This window comes from Desmodus rotundus, chromosome 3 (genome assembly GCF_022682495.2).
Source record: "Desmodus rotundus isolate HL8 chromosome 3, HLdesRot8A.1, whole genome shotgun sequence".
NCBI lineage: Eukaryota > Metazoa > Chordata > Mammalia > Chiroptera > Phyllostomidae > Desmodus > Desmodus rotundus.
This window is the reverse complement of record NC_071389.1, coordinates 1587363-1603514: the sequence shown is the minus strand read 5'-3', so window position 1 is coordinate 1603514 and position 16152 is coordinate 1587363. Positions and strand designations below refer to the sequence as shown.

The 16152-nt window shown below is 65.7% G+C and overlaps 1 protein-coding gene across 4 annotated transcripts in view; it reads right to left on the bottom strand.

The window, feature by feature from the left end:
* TP73 (tumor protein p73) overlaps window positions 1–16152 on the bottom strand; it is a 44315-nt gene that overhangs the window by 12750 nt on the left and 15413 nt on the right. For all 4 annotated transcript variants that reach the window (XM_053921427.2, XM_053921428.2, XM_071220827.1 and 1 more), the window contains one exon: window positions 3988–4230. In XM_053921427.2, the coding sequence (XP_053777402.1) occupies window positions 3988–4230 (243 nt within the window). The remainder of the gene's footprint in view (window positions 1–3987; window positions 4231–16152) is intronic.

Here is a 16152-nt window from a genome sequence, read left to right as displayed (position 1 = left end):
GCCTGCAGGAAGCTCGTGCTGCCAGAGCTTCAGACAATGCCTGCGATTTCGGCGATTCCTCCCGGAGTGCGCTCGTTTCCCCCAGTAATCCATGTTTCATATCCACAATAAACACCTTGAGGACGCTTCCCTAATTGCTCCTGGTGCCAGTAAAAGGCATTAATCCCACTCCCGAATTCCACACTCCGTGAGGACAGCACAACTGATACCGCGGTCGTGTTGGGGCGCCTCCGAGGTTACTCTCCTGCCCACAAGCCTCCGAGGGGCTGGGAAGTTTCCCCCTGGACCCATGACTGTTGACTCAGCCACCTTGCACCCAGGAACCCCGGGCAGCCGCTGCTTTCCGGCCGCCTTCCACGTGTTCCTCCCTGGGCCAGGAGCGTGGCGCTGCGCCGTGGGTGGACACACATACAGACATGTGCACACACATACAGACATGTGTGAGCACACGCCGGGTCAGGGGCAGCTGGAGGTCAGAGGGGGCTGTGTCCAGATTGGACCCCCAGGGCTGGCCACGCCATCATACTGCGCGTGACCTCACCACTGCGCCCCGCGCTGCCTGCCCCTCCTGGGCTGAGAGCCCAGCCTCACCAAGCCCTCCTGCCTGATCTTGGAGCCCCGTCCCCACGCCTCCTGAACACCACGCACAGCCCTGGGAGCGGGCGGGGCTGTGCTGGGCTGGACCGCATCCAGACACCCATCTTGGGTGCTGCTCTCCTCTCTGCTCCTCCGTCCCCATCACTGCCAGCCCAGGGGGGTCCCAGGAGGAGTGTGGGACAGGGACAGAGACACCTGACCCCACCGCCCATGGGTCCAAGAAATAGCAGTGCCCGAGGGCTTCGCTCAAAACCGCAATCTTTCATGGGGTCTGTCTCCCCTTAGCCCAGACGGGCCCCGAAACGGACAGGCCTCGGCCAACGCCACTCATAGCAGGGTGTTCCGCCCCACCCTGCACAGCCACCTCGACAGCGACTCCGGCCCGGCTGTGGCCCTGGCCCTGGTAGCTGTCCCCTTGAGCTGGAGCACAAGCCTCTTCTCCTGCAGCTGTAGCCTGAAACCCTTCTCCTCCTGCCTCTGTGGGGGGGCGGTCAGACCCTGGGCCACGACTGGAGAAGCCTACGTGGGGGTGTGTCCACATGTGTGTGCATCACGTGTGTGCACTGCAAGCATGTGTCTACATCTGTGTGTGCATGTGGGGTGCACATGTGTGTTGTGCACTGGGTGTGCATGTGTGCACATGTGTGTGTCTGTGTGTGTCTGTGTGGCGTGGCATGTGCAGGTGTGTGCCCGCATGCATGCACACCTGAGAACCGAGGGCCCAGTGCCCAGGAACACAGGCGTGAGGCGTGAAGGCTGAGGGAAGACGGCGGGCAGACGCTCCACTCAGCAGGGCGACCAGCAGGGCGACTGACAGGGCCGGGCCAGGCAGAGGCCAAAGACCCCATTAACAGCTGCGGCCCCCTGGGGACCGGTGAGAGAGTGTTTCCTGAGCGGGAAGAGGAGCGAAGGTGGCAGTCCATTTGGAACTGTACTTGAGAAAAATGTGAGTTACCTATCAGTTACCACCCGCCAGCGCGCGGTGGCTGGGCAGCAAGCCTGGGCAGCGCCCACACAGTCAGCCCCCAGACCCGTGAGCTGGCGGGCGGCCTGGCAGTTCTGTCCTGCCCACCCTTCCTGGGCCAGGAGAGGGGCCTGCCGGGGGGTCTGCTCCCAGGGGCCTGAGGTGCCAAAACTCTCATTATCAATGTTTGTCCCACCCCCACCCCCTGCATCGATGAGGGCTGGGGAGGGCACCGTGGCCCCAGCAGCCGCAGCCTCCTCCTCAGCTCAGCTGCCGCAGCAGAAGCCTCTGAAGGCCCCCGCAGGGAGGGATGGCGGGGACCCCTTGCCCGGGAGTCGGGCCAGGGGCACCGTGTGGAGGCAGAGCCCATGTGCACAGGCGAGCCTCTCCTGCCCCTGGTGTGGCTGGCAGGCTGCCCCATTCTGGGCGGACCCCGCTATGGGGACACTTATGGCCAAGAGTCCTGTGACTAAGCCGCAGCCCCGTGGCCCCTCAGGGGACAGTGGTGGTGGAGGCGACCGAGAGGGTGGCAGCTCCTGTTCCTGGGACCAGATCAGGCCACCCAAGGCTCTCAGAGCCCCCACACATGCAGAGACCCCGCCAGCATCCTCAAGCAGAGGCCAGGAAGGGAGCCAGGACCCCCAAAGTGCCTGCACCAGGCCCCGATGACAGAATTCAGTGCGGCGGGGACCCTTACCCGTGCAGGGGAGAGAAAGGGCTCAGGGAGAGGCAGGTCTGAATGTGGAATTGGAGCGGTAGTAAGCCTGACATCACCAGAGGCATACAAGTGTGGGGATGCCATGGGGAACTCCTGACCTGGCTACCTGTCACCCAGCCAGACCTCAGAGTTGGGGAGTGAGGACCGGGACCCCGCAGGCAACAGATAATCGAGACAACCCTCCGGCAGGTCCTGCCCTTCTGGCCAAGGGGAAAAATAAAGACGACTCTCTGGCTCGTCAGCACTGCGGCCCACACCACGTGCTGCCCGGGCCCCCGTCTCCTTTAAGCCTGATCGTCACTCTCTGTAAGGATCGAGGGAGTAGTCACTTACAGATGAGGAAGACAGGGCGGGGGGGGGGGGGGGGACTGACAGGGGCCACAGGGATCCCTGCCCCTCGCGGCCGTAACTGAGCCAGGGGCCAGCCCCTGGGGGAGGCCACAGTCCGAGCAGGGACCAGAGACAGCCACAGGGCCACCACGGTCTGGCCCAGAACCCAGACTGACCGCCTGCAGAGCCTGACCCAGTGTACTTGTGGCTCCGCCCCCTCCACATCTCCCCACCCCCCAGGAGCGTGGGAAAAACCTCAGCCCCGGCCAGCAGGGCAGCGTGTTCTTAAAGTGGTAGAGCACCGAGGTCACCTGCTCACTGCTCCTCTGAGGGCAGGACACAGCCCCCCTGAATGGACCTTTTTGCTCAGAGTCCTATTTCCAGGTGGGGGTAAGTGTGGGCTGCTCCCTGGAGGTGGTGGCGCTGCCCCGTGGGACTGCCAGTTGTCCGAAGGGCGGGAGCCAGGACAGGGCTCATTGTTCCCCTTTTGCGGGCAGGCAGGAGACCCAGAGGGCCTGGGGGCTGCCTTTCCCGCCAATGCCCTGGGTGCCCTACCCTTGGAGGTGCACTGAGGTCTCTCCGGAGGTCTCCCCAGAGGTCTCCGCATCCCTGCAGCCTTCACCCCAATGGCAGGCGTGGCTGGCAGCCCCCTCCTCCCCGAGCTTCAGTAGGGACAGTGCGTCCTGTGGTTAGGAACGCGGAGCCGGAGCCCAGCCCTGGGCTTCCCGCGCAAGCACCCCCCACCATCTGCACCCCTCCACACAAGTCACTTGCCCTCCCCGTGGAATGGCCCTGCGCCCAGTTGGCACGAGCCCTACGGGGCCGGACCCCAAGTCCACAGAACTGCGGCTCTCCCTGGCTCCCGTCTCACGTCCATGCTTGGAGATGAGGGCCAAGCCCACATCTGCCAACCACCAGATGCTCGTGGCCGGCCGGACACTCCGCCTGGGGGAGGCGGCTTCCAGGGACCGAGCCTCAGACGGCTCCCAGTGGCAGAGCCGCATGCACTCTGCCCACTCAGGATGAGATTCAGACCAGAGCCCCCACCTGAGTGCTGGAGTGCAGGCTCGACAGTCTTGGTGAGGACGGTCAGCCTCTGCCCCGTGGGCCACACTGGGGAGCCACGTCCATCCCCTCTGGGGCCCTGCTGGAGGCTGGCCGGCCTTGGCCACACGTCTGAGGGGTGGGCACACACAGACTGCCCGGCCCGAGACACGCCTCCTGCCCGATGCTCCTCCCGGTGGGGCGGCATGGGCCGGGGGAGCCCTGTGTGGACAGCCGGACAGCCCGGCATGCTCGGCCTCCCTCGAGCCCAGGACGTGCCTGCCCCCATCCCGCGCCCCACAGATGCCCACTGGGATGGGGGGACAGGACTCACCGTCCAGGTGGCCGACTTGGCTGTGCTGGACTGCTGGAAGGTGACGTCGAAGTGGTGGGGGCCCGGGTAGTCCGTGTTAGAGGGGATGACGGGCACGGGCGACATGGCGTCGAAGGTGGAGCTGGGCTGCGCGTACGGGGAGTGAGTGGGCACGCTGGCCGCGTGCTCCGGGGTGTAGGGGCTGGCCGAGGCCGCCCGGCTGCTCATCTGGTCCATGGTGCTGCTCAGCAGATTGAACTGGGCCTGGCGGGAAGTGGGAGGAGGGAGGGGAGACAGACCCACAGTCAGACTGGAGAGGGGAGCCAGGCCCGGCCCGGCCCGTCAGGGAGGTGTCCTGTTACAGGAGCCTTAAAGGGCCAGCCGCTCCGTCATCCCAAATATTTCTTCGGTGCCCCCCACCCTGACAGGTCACTACTTGTTCCGGGATGAACTGACACATTCACCTCGCCCTCCCTCCGGCAGCCTCCCGGGTGCCAGGGATCCGGGGCTCCCAGCGCACACCTGGAGGCAGCTGCCCGCGGGGTGGCCCCCAGCTCTGGTGCCCTCTTGGCTCTGGCCGGACTGTCTAGGGGCAGCACCTGCCTGACATCGTCCCCCAAAACAGCTCGGGTGGGGAGACCCCAGCCTGCGGGTTCGGGCAGTGGGAGCCACAGGACTGGGGCAGAGGGCGCACCCGGCTCTGGCGCAGGGGCCACCTGAGGCCCTGGGGACCAGATCTGGCACCGAGGTCGGGCCACGTGGGTGGTGGGGCTGGGATGGGGGCCGACGGCCAGGGCCTCTGTTGGGCGGGAAGCCTCCACAGCCATTTCTCCGGCCGCAGAGTGCCTGGTGGTCCATCCACCCCCGCTGCCCATCCCGGACACTGGCACCAGCTCCTGAGGTCACACACCAAAGGGACAGGGGCTGTACTATGTGGGTGTGTCCCCTGGGTCACCCTCTGTGGGGTCCAGGGGCCGAGGACAGATCAGCCCCCACCTGGGGCTTAAGGGGAAATTAGTGAGGGAGGGGCCATGCCCACTCTGCGGTGCCTCAAATCCAGAGCGGATCAGACCCCACCTGCAGGCCCGGCAGGAAGACGGCCCTCCCCCACCCCCCCGATCTGGAAGCCCTGAGCAGGGGCGGGTGCATGGGGGACACAGCGTGGCCAAGCAGGTGGCCGCTGACGGCAGACGCTGAAAGAGCTCCTGGACAGCCCCCAGGTCCTAGTGGACGGTCTCTGCTGGCCTGGGGTCTGACCGATGAGGCCACTGAGGCAACAGTGGTGGTGACTTGCCCAGGGTGAGTGGTGGCCCTGGGGGATGACCCAGGGGATGTCCAAGGGGTAGTGAGCTGGAAGCTCGGGGTCCGTGGAGATGGTGCAGTGGGAGGCTTTTGTCTGGCAGGCACAGGGCCTGGGGTCCCCATGGTGGGGCCAGAGGCAGACTGGGCTGCAAGAGCAGGGAACCCTTTGCCCCGCACCCCTCTTCAGAGAGGGTGGCGCTCTCCCTACCTCCTGCGGACACGAAGACAAAAGTGCCTTCCGGGCCTCTCCCAGTCTGGGCTCCGCCCTCTCTGCACCCCTGTCTTTTTCTGCGCCCAGGCGGGACTGGGCTTCGTACCCCAAGCCCCCGCAGCTCAGCACAACAAGGGCACACATCCCCGTGTGTCTCTGACAGGGTCCTCGGATCCCCCGCATCCGCTCCTGGCCTGGGGAGGGGCATTTTCTGTAGGGAAGACGCTCCGCCAAAGGCCTCCCCGCCCGAAAGAAACTCGGGGGATGCCGAAGGGGGAGGGAGGTGCCCGGTGCCAGGTTCTTCCCAAGGCCACGACCCCGTGCGTCCTGGAGGCCGGGCAGGTGCTTCCCTCCCAGGGCCCAGGGCCTGGACAGCCTGCTGCCTCCCCGCAGGGATCTCCGTGCTGTAAGCCCAGGGACCCGTCTACCAGTGGGGACAGGGGACCTCAATCTGGCGGGCCCCCCACAGCCCTTCCTGCACCTTTGCCTGTAGAACGGGGGGTGGGAGGCGCACCCACTAATGGGTGAACGGACAAAGTACGACAGGTTTCGATGGAACATTCTCCCCTCCCCATGAAAACCAAATGAGGAACCGGCGTGCGCTGCGGTCTGGGGCCCGCGGAGCCTGTCCAGTGGAAGAAGCCGACCGTCGCTCCGGCGCTGTGCAGGCCCCCGGGGCCGGGGAGGGCAGGTCCCCAGGGCCGGGCACGGACGGCTGGTGGCCTCGGGCTGGGGGGCTGGGGCTGATGGTCAAGGGGTGCGGGTTTCCTTTGGGGGTGCTGAAATGTCCTGAAACGGACGGCAGGGGTGGGCACGCAGATCCGGGAACCAACTAAAGACCCCTGAGTCTGTACATGAAGCAGGCGAGCTGTGTGTGACGTGAACTGTGACTCAGTGAAGCTTTTCCACGTGGAGCAGAGGGACGGTCCTCCCTGTCCTGGCCCATCCCCTGTGACAGGGACCGCACGCCCCTCCCAGAAGATGCAGGCGGGGCCCCGTGTCTCCCAGCCCCCAGTGGCCAGCATGCCGCTTCTGCGGCCCTGCAGTTTCTGTCTGCCTGGCCGGACTGCGGGCCCCACGCTGGGACCGTCCCATACGGCAGCCACAGGCCACACAGACATGTTAAACGGGGCCAGTGTGAACGGAGCTATTCTGGGGGCAGGGGCGCCCCGATTCCAAGGCCTTAGTCCACGAGAAGAATGTAAAATACAGGGTCTCGTTCACCATTTCAGACCGGTTACTGAAACAAGCATAGTTCGGGGTAAATCAAGTAAATTCTTTCCACCTGTTTCTTTCCCCGTTTTTCAACATGGCTACACAACGTGCAAAACCACCCACGAGGCTCCGATTCCGTCTGCCCTGGACGGGAGGGACGGGGCCTCGGTCGGGGTCCGCAGGCCAGCGTGGACGGCAGCTCTTGCGTTGTTTCTGTTGTCCGTGCCCTTCGGGGGCTTAACAGTGACGCTTACTCCCTGCTGCGCGCCTGCTCAGGGGGCTGCCTAACCGAACGGGCGGTCTGGCCGGCGGAGGCAGGAGGGACTGAGTGAACATGCAGGTGGGTGTGAGTGCACAGGACTGCTCCCCTGCGCGAGGTCCCCCGGGACCCAGGACCAGGTGTGCGCCGGCCCCGCCCACCCCAACAGGCCTGAGAGTCTGGTGGGTGCTGGGGTGGGGAGGGCGGGGGTCCCAGCCTGCCCACCACCTGCCCCTTGGAGTCTGCCTTCCAGGTGACAGCCGAGCCCCTGCTAGGTGGGGTCCTGGGCTGTCCGAGAGCTTCAGGTAGCCTTCCTGCATCCCGAACTCAGACGCGTCCCCGATGGGGCACAGCCCAGCGGGGGGCTCCAGGTCTGTCCGCCCACCGCCCGGCCTCCACCACTTTGTTGAGAAGAAGCCGGGAGGCAGTCTCGCGACAGCGCTGTTCAGATTTTAACTTGTCCACATTCTTTACCATCCGAGGCGGGTGCCAGGGAATTAGTCACTGCACCTACCGGCGATGGGATCGCTACGCCCAGCGGCCCCCAAAGCGGGAGGCAGCGGGCTCCCTGCAGTCGGGCCTGGGGAGGTGGCCAAAAGCGCTGTGCACAGCACCCCCAACAGCCCCTCCCTGTGGCGGGCTCAGCAGAGTTTTGTGGTCCCAGTGCCTGGGAGGTAGCCTGGCGACGGCACCCTGGGGAGTATCATCCAGGAGGGACGCTGCTCCCTCTGCAGGTCCTGCTTCCTGGGGGGAAGCCCCTGCCCACACCCCTAGGAGGTGGCACAGATTCCTGTCTGTGTGTCTGGTGCTCTGAGCGCGGCGGGGAGCCCACCGATCGGGAAGCATGCGGCTTCTCCCTGTCTCCCCTGCCCACAGGGAGCTCCCCGCACTTCCTTCCTAGCAGCTGGGGCCTTTGCTGGGCCAGTCCTGACTGGACCAAAGACTGAAGTCGGACCGGACCCCAGGCAGAGGCCCGACAGGGCAGCACGAGAGCCCGGGATGGGGTGGGGGGTCCTGCAGAGCCAGCAGCCCCAGAAGCCCCGGGCGATACCCACTTGGCAACAGGCAGGGACCCAGGCAAAACCAGGACTTTTTTGGTTTGTTTTGTTTTCTGTAAGAACTCCCCAGAGAGCGGGCTAATTAGGACACGCCCGGCCCGCGGCGCCCACGTGTGCCTGCATGTGTGTGCAGGGCCCCTGCGCCCGGCCCGAGGAGGGCCTCGAGCGGTCGGGGTGGGGAAGCCAGCGGGTGGCCTCCCCGCAGGGACCAGGCAGTGGGTTTGCACGAGGCCTGCCTCCGAGGCCAGGCAGCGGGTGGGCAGCGGCTCTGGGAGGGGCCAGGCCGCAGGTCTTCTCTGTCCCCAGAGCTCCCTCCCAGGACGCCCCTGCAAGCCGTCCCACCCATCTGCTTCACACTCCTGCACCTGGTAGCCCCTGCCACCTGGGAGTGTGGCGCTGGGTGGGGGCAAAGGGGGTCAGACCTGCCCCCTGCGTGGGCAGCCTGTGCACCACGCTTGTCCTCAGGGCACCCAGGCCCGTGCCCGGGGTCAGCGCTTCTCGACCGAATCACAGGGTGGCTGTATCTGCTGCCTGTCAGCCAAGGGCACTCCCTGCTGTCTCCCCAGAGCAACATGCACACGTGTGTTCACACACGGGGCCAGAGGGAGGAGGCTGCTGGGTGGGCAGCGGGGGCAGAGGCCGGCCCCCACAGGGTGTCTGCACAGCCCGGTCTCCAGGAAGCGAGGGGAATGTCCTCTGCCAAGGACGCCCATCCCAGGGAAGTGAGGGTGCTGCCCCAGGAGCAGCGGGGTGGGGGGAGGGGACCAAGGGGGCCACCCTGGGGGTCCATCCCAGCTCCATCCTGCCCCAACCCTGCAGCTGTGTCCCCAGCTCGGGGTCTCCTGTGGGGACAACAGGGCCCAGAAACACAGTAACCTGGGGCTTTTCATCAGGGGGAATGACCCTTGCCCTGGAGAGCCCCTGGGTCCAGGTGGCCCACCTGACACGCTCGCTGCACGTGTCTCCATTCAGCGCACGAAAGCCCAACGTGATGAGGCTGCAGCCGAGGAAACAGAGGCCGGGCCAGAGTTCTCTCGCGGAGGAGCAGGTGGGGGACCCGGCCCCCAGTCACTCAGGACAGGCGCTGAGCGCCGAGCACAGGGATGGGGAGAGCAGAGACCCCAGAGCCCTGGGGCGGTCCCTTCCCACCTGTTGAGTTGCCGCCAGTGCCCTACTGGACGCTCAGAAACTCGGGGTTGAAGGAAACAGACTCCAAAACTCAAGTACACCCCAAAACTCAAATAGACCCCAAAAGTCATGAGGACCCACCATTCCCATTCCCACTCTGCGCACCTCAGGGTCTGGCCAGCCACCTCCCTGTGAGGGCGGGGCGCCCCCCTGCCCCCGTCTGCTTCCCCATCTTCCCACCACCGAGCTCTCAGGAAGGGACGCAGCCTTCCTGCCCCCTGGGCCTATCCTCCCGCTCTGAGCTGCACGTGGTAAGTGCTCCTTAATGCGCTTGTCTCCTTAAAATCACCTCAAATGATTTGGGGGGTGTAGGTGGAAAATTAATTGTTCAACGTCTGCGCCGAGCTCCCTCCTGATCTGCCGCTTCCCAGCGTCCATGGCCGCCGCCCTCAGCCCCGAATGTGCAGACAGGGAAAGGGAAGCCGGGCTCTGAGCACGCAGCAGCGACTCAGCGGGACGGAGCCCCGTCTGTTCGGGGCCTCCCGCGGGGCCCTCGGAGTGGGCCTGTTTCTCCACTGGGCCTGAGCAGGTCAAGCTGCCGGCAGAGGGCAAGGTCCTTCAGGTCAAACCTCCCAGGGCACCCGCTCGGGGACGGGACCCAGGGGCCTTCGGTTGGGGCCGAGTGAGGCAGTCACAGAAACACCTGTCAGTGACATTTAACACGACTCTGCTTATGTCCCCAGAGGCTCGGTTTCAGGCCCGCTCACCCAGTGGAGGGGACTTGAGGGGGACAGAGCAGCAGCAGCCAGAGAACACAGGGCTCAGACGCTGGCAGGTCCCTGCCTCCAGGACACAGACTTTGGGAGATGAAGTCCTGTACCTTCGGGCGGTGGCAGATGCCCCCCGGAACCCCCATTTCCTGCCTCCCTTGGGCACTACTGGTCCATGCCCCAGGGCTGTGGCTCCTGTTGGTCCTTCCTCAACTCCTCCCAGAAGCCTCCAGGCTCCCTCCCCCCGTCCCCATGTCCCTGGGCTGCCGCCCCCGCCTGTCTGAGTGCAGTTGTGACTATTGTCACACTAGCCCCTGTGGGCTCCTGCCCTTACAGGGTCTTCTGTGAGGGTCCAGGAGTTACTCCGCCCAAGAGCTGAGGGCGGCGTGAGAACACCCCTGCAGAGCCTGTATGCCGTGGCTGCTGCCGGCTCCCTCTCCCCTGCCTGCCCCACGGGGGCGCCGGCCCGCCACCGCCAGGAGCTATGTCAGGGAACCCGCAGGCTCCCCTTCTTCCTTAGTGTGTATGTGTGTGTGGGGGGGCAGCCAGCTCACTCACTCTGCTCTCATTTGCATGTGACGCCCGAAGTGTTCGTCCCCTTCTTGTCTGTGGGTCACAGGTGGCCGCCACACACCCACCCCAGCCAAGGTCCCCGGCAACCCCTCCTAGCGGGTTTATGGGCTTGGACTCCACGAGAACCTTGACCTCTGGGGCACCTCGGCCTTTTGGGGCCCACGAGCCCTCTGCAGGGCTTCTCGATTCTGAGTGGTTGCGGGGTGCACCCTCCCCTGCACTCCCAGAAAGAACAGCAAGGGCCTCGGTCAGCAACACATGTGAGAAACCAATTCAGACAAGCAGCTGGGACCTCGTCCCGTGGCCAGGGCAGGCGGCGGGCGACCGGCGTGACCCGGGACACAGGGCAAGACACGGGATTCTGGAATTCCACCCTTCCGGGGAGGGGAGAAGCGTCCACAGGTGGGGAGGGAGAAAGCGGGCCGCAGCCCGGAACCCGGGCGCCATCCGGCTCACGCATCTCTGAGGCCAGAGGTGCGAGGTCCTGGCAAGCAGGTTTCTTTCCACCCGGGTTCTGTGACCCAGCAGGGGACACCCGCCTGGGCTCCTGCCAGTCTCCTCTCGCTTTGTGACCTCAGCCAGGCTCAGAGGACCATGCAGGGGGCCCCCAGGGCCCAGCGCTCCACCGTTTCAGAGACCCCGGACAAAGCCACAAAGTAGACTGCGGGCACCCAAAGCCGTGCCAAAGAAAACCAAGAGGCCCAAACGCAGCTCCCGGCAAAATCCACCCTGACCCTCCCGGGGACCCACCGGCTGCCACGGGCTCCTCCCCTCTCTCCCTCCCTCCTAGCCCCGTTGGGTCGTGGTGCCAGGCCCCCCACAGCCCCGCCTGCCCTGTCCCCTGCTCCACCAGCTTGCAGCACCCATGTGCATCCAGTGCTGCTCGGGGGCCTTGCCAACGCGCCCCCGTTACAGCCCTGAGGGACAGTCTCCAGGGACAGTTGTCAAGGTTCCCAGCCCAGGTCAGCCTCTGAGCTCCCCGCCCCCAAGCCGCCCGCTGTGGGCCCAGCCCAGGCCTCCCCGGGCTCTGCTCTCCACGTGTCCATTGCTGCCCGGCCTTGCCACCCTGGCCCCTGCTCGCTCCCTCCGCTGGGCTCTGCCCCCGCCTCCATCCAGGCCCCGCTCGAGCTGGGGAGCCCCCTCAAGCAGCCAGGCCTGGCTGGCCCCTCCAGGCTGGGCTGGGGGCTGGGGCTGAGCCCACACCGCAAGACACAGGCCAGGAGACGCAGCGTTCGAGCCCCCGCTTCACCGTGGCCTGGCCACGTTGTCCCCTTCTCTGTGGAAACCAGGGTGAGCAGCTTCAGCCATTGCCTGCTCACGGGGTCAGAGCGTGGGTCTGAATGGGTGCTGAGGGCCCCCATGGCACCTGGCAGAGAGGGTGCCTGGAAGTCGGGATGCCCCTCTGCAGACTCCCCTCCTCCTGCTAGGTGCTCAGGTGGGGGCTCCTGGGGTGAGGCCCCAGCCCAGCGCCCCCACGCCCAGCATGCACCCCAGGTGTTCCGCACCACCCACTCCCGTGCTGGGGCAGGGGCTCTGAGTGGGGCAGACGCACGCCTGTCCCATAACCCCGTCGGCCGCTGCGCTGCATGGTGGGTGCCGGGGGTCTGGTCTTGAGGGGTCCTCCTGGCACCTCTCGGGGAGGGTCAGCCAGGGCCTCGCTCGGGTGCCTGCCTGACCCCCAGCCCCCCGGGCTCCCAGGAGAACACCAAGACCAGACACTGTCGAAATAGAGAGTGGCACTTCAAACTCCCTGATCCTCTCCCGCAGGCGTGTCTGGGCTTGGGCTCGACCTCACCCAGAGGTAAGTGACTGACATGCTGTCTGGCTTCGGCTTGGAGATAACCCGTCCCACTCGGAGCGAGACCTCCGTCCCGCTGGTATTTCCCACAGCATCTCCGAGTCCGTGATTAAACCGATGGAAATGCCAACAAGACCCGACTTGTATGGGGAATGGCTCCCGCTCTGCCGGAAAGTATGCGCACACGCTCTCTCCTCTCACCCGGGGCTGAGGCAGGCCTCGCCCAAGCCTACGCCAGGACCATGTGGAACTTTCCACACCGCGCCCGGAAGAGACGTGCCCCCAAAAGCCCCGGCCCCCGCAGTCCTGTGTCCGCAGAGCAGGAGCGGCGGAGCCGCAGCTGCTCTGCCAGCCTGCGCCTACAGGTGGCGCTGCTGAGACGTGCGGACCCAGGGCATCCCGGGTCCAGGTGGAGCCTCCCGGGGGTGCCCGCGAGCAGGCACGGACCCCCGGGATGCACAGATGTTACTGAACCACCAAGAAATGGGCCCAGGCCAGGCCCTGTCTCTCAGGGTGCAGAGGAATGATGGCAGGCGCTCCGGGACGGGCCATGGGAGAGGGCCCAGCTCACAGCGCACGGCAGGGGGCGGGCGCCGACTCCCCACCCCTCAATGAGCACTGCTCATGCGCAGTCGGCCTTCCCACCCCTGCGTGCCCCCCGGGGCCTGACCCAGGAGTCGCCCTGAAGTCCTTCATCCGTCCATCCCTCCGTCCATCAGCCTGTCCATCCTGCAGATGCAAGTGAGGACACCGAGGGGTGTGGCGGTCTGGGTGGTGCCCCACCTCCAGGCGACAGTGAGAGTGGGCAGCTGGAGGGAGGCTTTGGGTGCGGAGAGTGGATGAAGGGCACAGGAAGGTGAGGCGGGAGTCACAGGCGGCCACTGCTGATGGCCCTGCCCTCTGCGAAGGGGACCATGGAGCAAGGACCCAAAGAACAGCTCAAAGAGCCAGGGATTGGCCCTGCAGGCAGAAACAGCAAGGGCAGGAGCTGGAGGGGTGGCCCTGCACTTAATGGATGCTAAGTCCCTGCTTTGCTCATTCTCTCCCTGATTCGGGGCTCGGGGGTGGACAGACAGGCTGCCCCCAGCCCTCTCACCTGCAGATGCCGCCCAAGCCCTCCCGTGTACCTCTCTGAGGCCACAAGCCAGCAGTCTCGAGGGGGCAGGAGCGGGGGCTTCAGATCTGGCTGAACACAAAGGCAATGCTTGCCCAGGGCCGTGGGCTCTCAGGATGGCAGCAGAGACCCACCCGAGGGTCAACCACTCCCCGCTGGAGCCGCCCAGGGCAGCTGACCGGGAGGCACAGCGCGTGCAAGGCCCCCTGGGGCTGGCTGCAGAGTCCAGCTTGGCAAGGGAGACCCGGCACTGTGCAGGCGCAGGGGCGCCCGGCACTCTCAGGGGGTGTGCTGATGGGCTCCTCGTGACCTGGATGTTGGGTGTTCAGGGAGGGGTTTGTCAAGAATAGCGCCAGGGTTTGGCCAAGAGAAGGAAGAATGGATTGTCCCTGAGCTGAGGCAGGGACCTGTCACAGTGCTGGGGGCTGGGGGCTGGGGGGAGGGGTGAAGGGAACTCAGCTTGGGCGAGTAGGTGGAGGTCCCACCAGACATCCAGGTGGGGTGGCAGGACAGCTGCCCGGCGCTGAAACTTTAGGGATAGGCATGGCACCTGGCCGAGGAGGTGCGTTAGGCACCGCAAGCCAGAGAATGGGGGTGACCCCTCCGTGGCCCCCGAATCAGCTCTGGTCCTCCCTTCCAGAACAGTTGATCCCCTGAGAACCTCGGGCCCCCAAGCCACAAGGGTAGGGACAGGATGCCCCCTGCCTGTGTCCCACTCCTCAGCCCAGCACCCCCTCGGTCACCCCCAGCCCAGCTTTGGCCCGTCCTGTCCTCGGACTCCTGCAGGGTCCCAAGAGGCCCCATGCCTTTTCTGTCCTTGATGTGTCCCACCTCTCAGCAGCGACCTCCCAGCCAGCCCTTCCCCGCCCCCCCCCCCCCTCCAGGCAGCCCCGCCTGCCCCGCTCATCTCCTTTCAGCATCTCTCCCTCTGCTTGTGTTGCCCCTGCGGGACCCAGGCCTGCAGCTCTCCTCTGGTCTCTCTCCGAGCAGCCCCCACCCCCAGGTCTGGCAGTAAATGCCACCCATGCCGGGACTCCCCACTGGTCACCTCCGCCCAGCCCTCCTGCCCGGTAGACCCCTGCTGCCCAGCCAACAGGGCCGACCCCTCCCCCACTCCACAAGACAAGAAACCTCGACATTTTCCGATCCCTCTCCGCCCTTAGTCTGCATGTCACCTCCAACTCCCTCCTTCCTCTGACCGCAGCCCACCCCCTGCCCTGAGATGTGTCAGCCACTCTGGACGCCCACCCCCCCTCCTCCTCCCTGCCTGCCGCTCCTCATCACCCCGGTGATGGCCAACCCTGAACGCTCACTTTTCAAAACTCCAAATACTTCCCCTGCAGCTGCCCATCTGGGTAAATGTCAACCCCCTTCACCCGACCACTTAGGTCAAAACCTCAGTGACCCTCACCCTCAGGAAATGAGCTTAGGTCCCCGGGGCTCAAGCCACATTGGGCCCCAGGGGCCACCTGCAGGCTGCAGTCCCTTGCCCTCACACCCAGCCCCTGGGAAAGCCCATCTAGAACCAATGGCTCTCAGCGCCTCCACTCCAAAAGGTCCTCGGTGTGGGTCCTCAGCGGGGCTCCCGGCCGCCGCCCTGCCCCCCCGTGGCCAGCTCTCAGCACTGCAGCAGAGGGCTCCTAAGTGTACGGCATCCTGGCCCTCCTCCCTCTGGATGCTCTGGATGCAGTAGGCGCTCAGGAAATATTTCCTGACTTTCCCACCGGGAGCCCTCCTGCCAAGGCCGTGCATCCGTCCGTAAGACCTGTCTGGGCACAGAGGGCGGCCTGCTCGGTGCCGCAGGGAGCAGAGCGCTGCGCGCCCCCTGCCCCGCGGTGCTCAGTGCTCTGGAAGCGCCACGCTGCCTTCCTGCCGGCTGGCCCCGTGGGCTCTCAGTGACAGCAAGGGAGGCGGAAAATTATCTCAAGTCCAACCTGTTTCTTTATCTGGGGTTTAAGGTGTTTGGGGCCAATGCCACTCCCTCTCTGGGACAGGTGCGCCCTTTGGGAGCATCTAGGACAGAAACAGGAAAGGAGGGCACCTGAGCCCATCAGTCTGGCCTAGCCCGGTCCCCCGCACCCCCCCCCCCGCCCAGGGACCCCCAGACACGTGCAGGGGGAATGAGTGAACACAGCCACTCTGCTGCACAGGGCAGCCTCACGCCATCACAGGTCCCCAATATGGGTGGCGGTGGCAGGGGGGGACTCCAGCGGCTCTCTGCTGCCCGTGGCTCCTACTGGAAGCGATGCTCCAAGGCCCAGAGCCCCGGTCCCTACCTCCCACCCGGCTCCTCAAGGCACCACACAGCCGCCCGGGGCAGCCTGGCCTGACTCGCACTGCAACACCCACTTCCCGGGGCGGGAGAGGTTACGCCAGAGTCTTCTGTGTCTCCAGGGCCTCAGTATGAACGGCCCCACTCTATCTGCCTCCCTGGCGGGGAAACCAGCCCCGGTGGAAGCTGATCCCGCCTTCCACCTGCTCAGTTAGCAGCCGGGTGCCTGCCTGGCCCTGGGGACCTGGCACGTCTGGAAACGAGCTCAGGTCCCCACGGCTCAAGCCACATTGGGCCCCAAGGGCCACGTGCAGGCTGCAGTCCCTTCCTTTCCCTCTGTCAGGCCAGCTGTTCCTCCGTGAGGCCAGCTTGCTGCAGGTCCTTGACCCCCACCTCGCCAGCCGTCGGCTGGTGAGACACCCTCCTGCCTCGGTGGTTAAACAAACGAGCGGATTCCCCAGTGAGGGTGTTCTTGGCTGGGGGCAG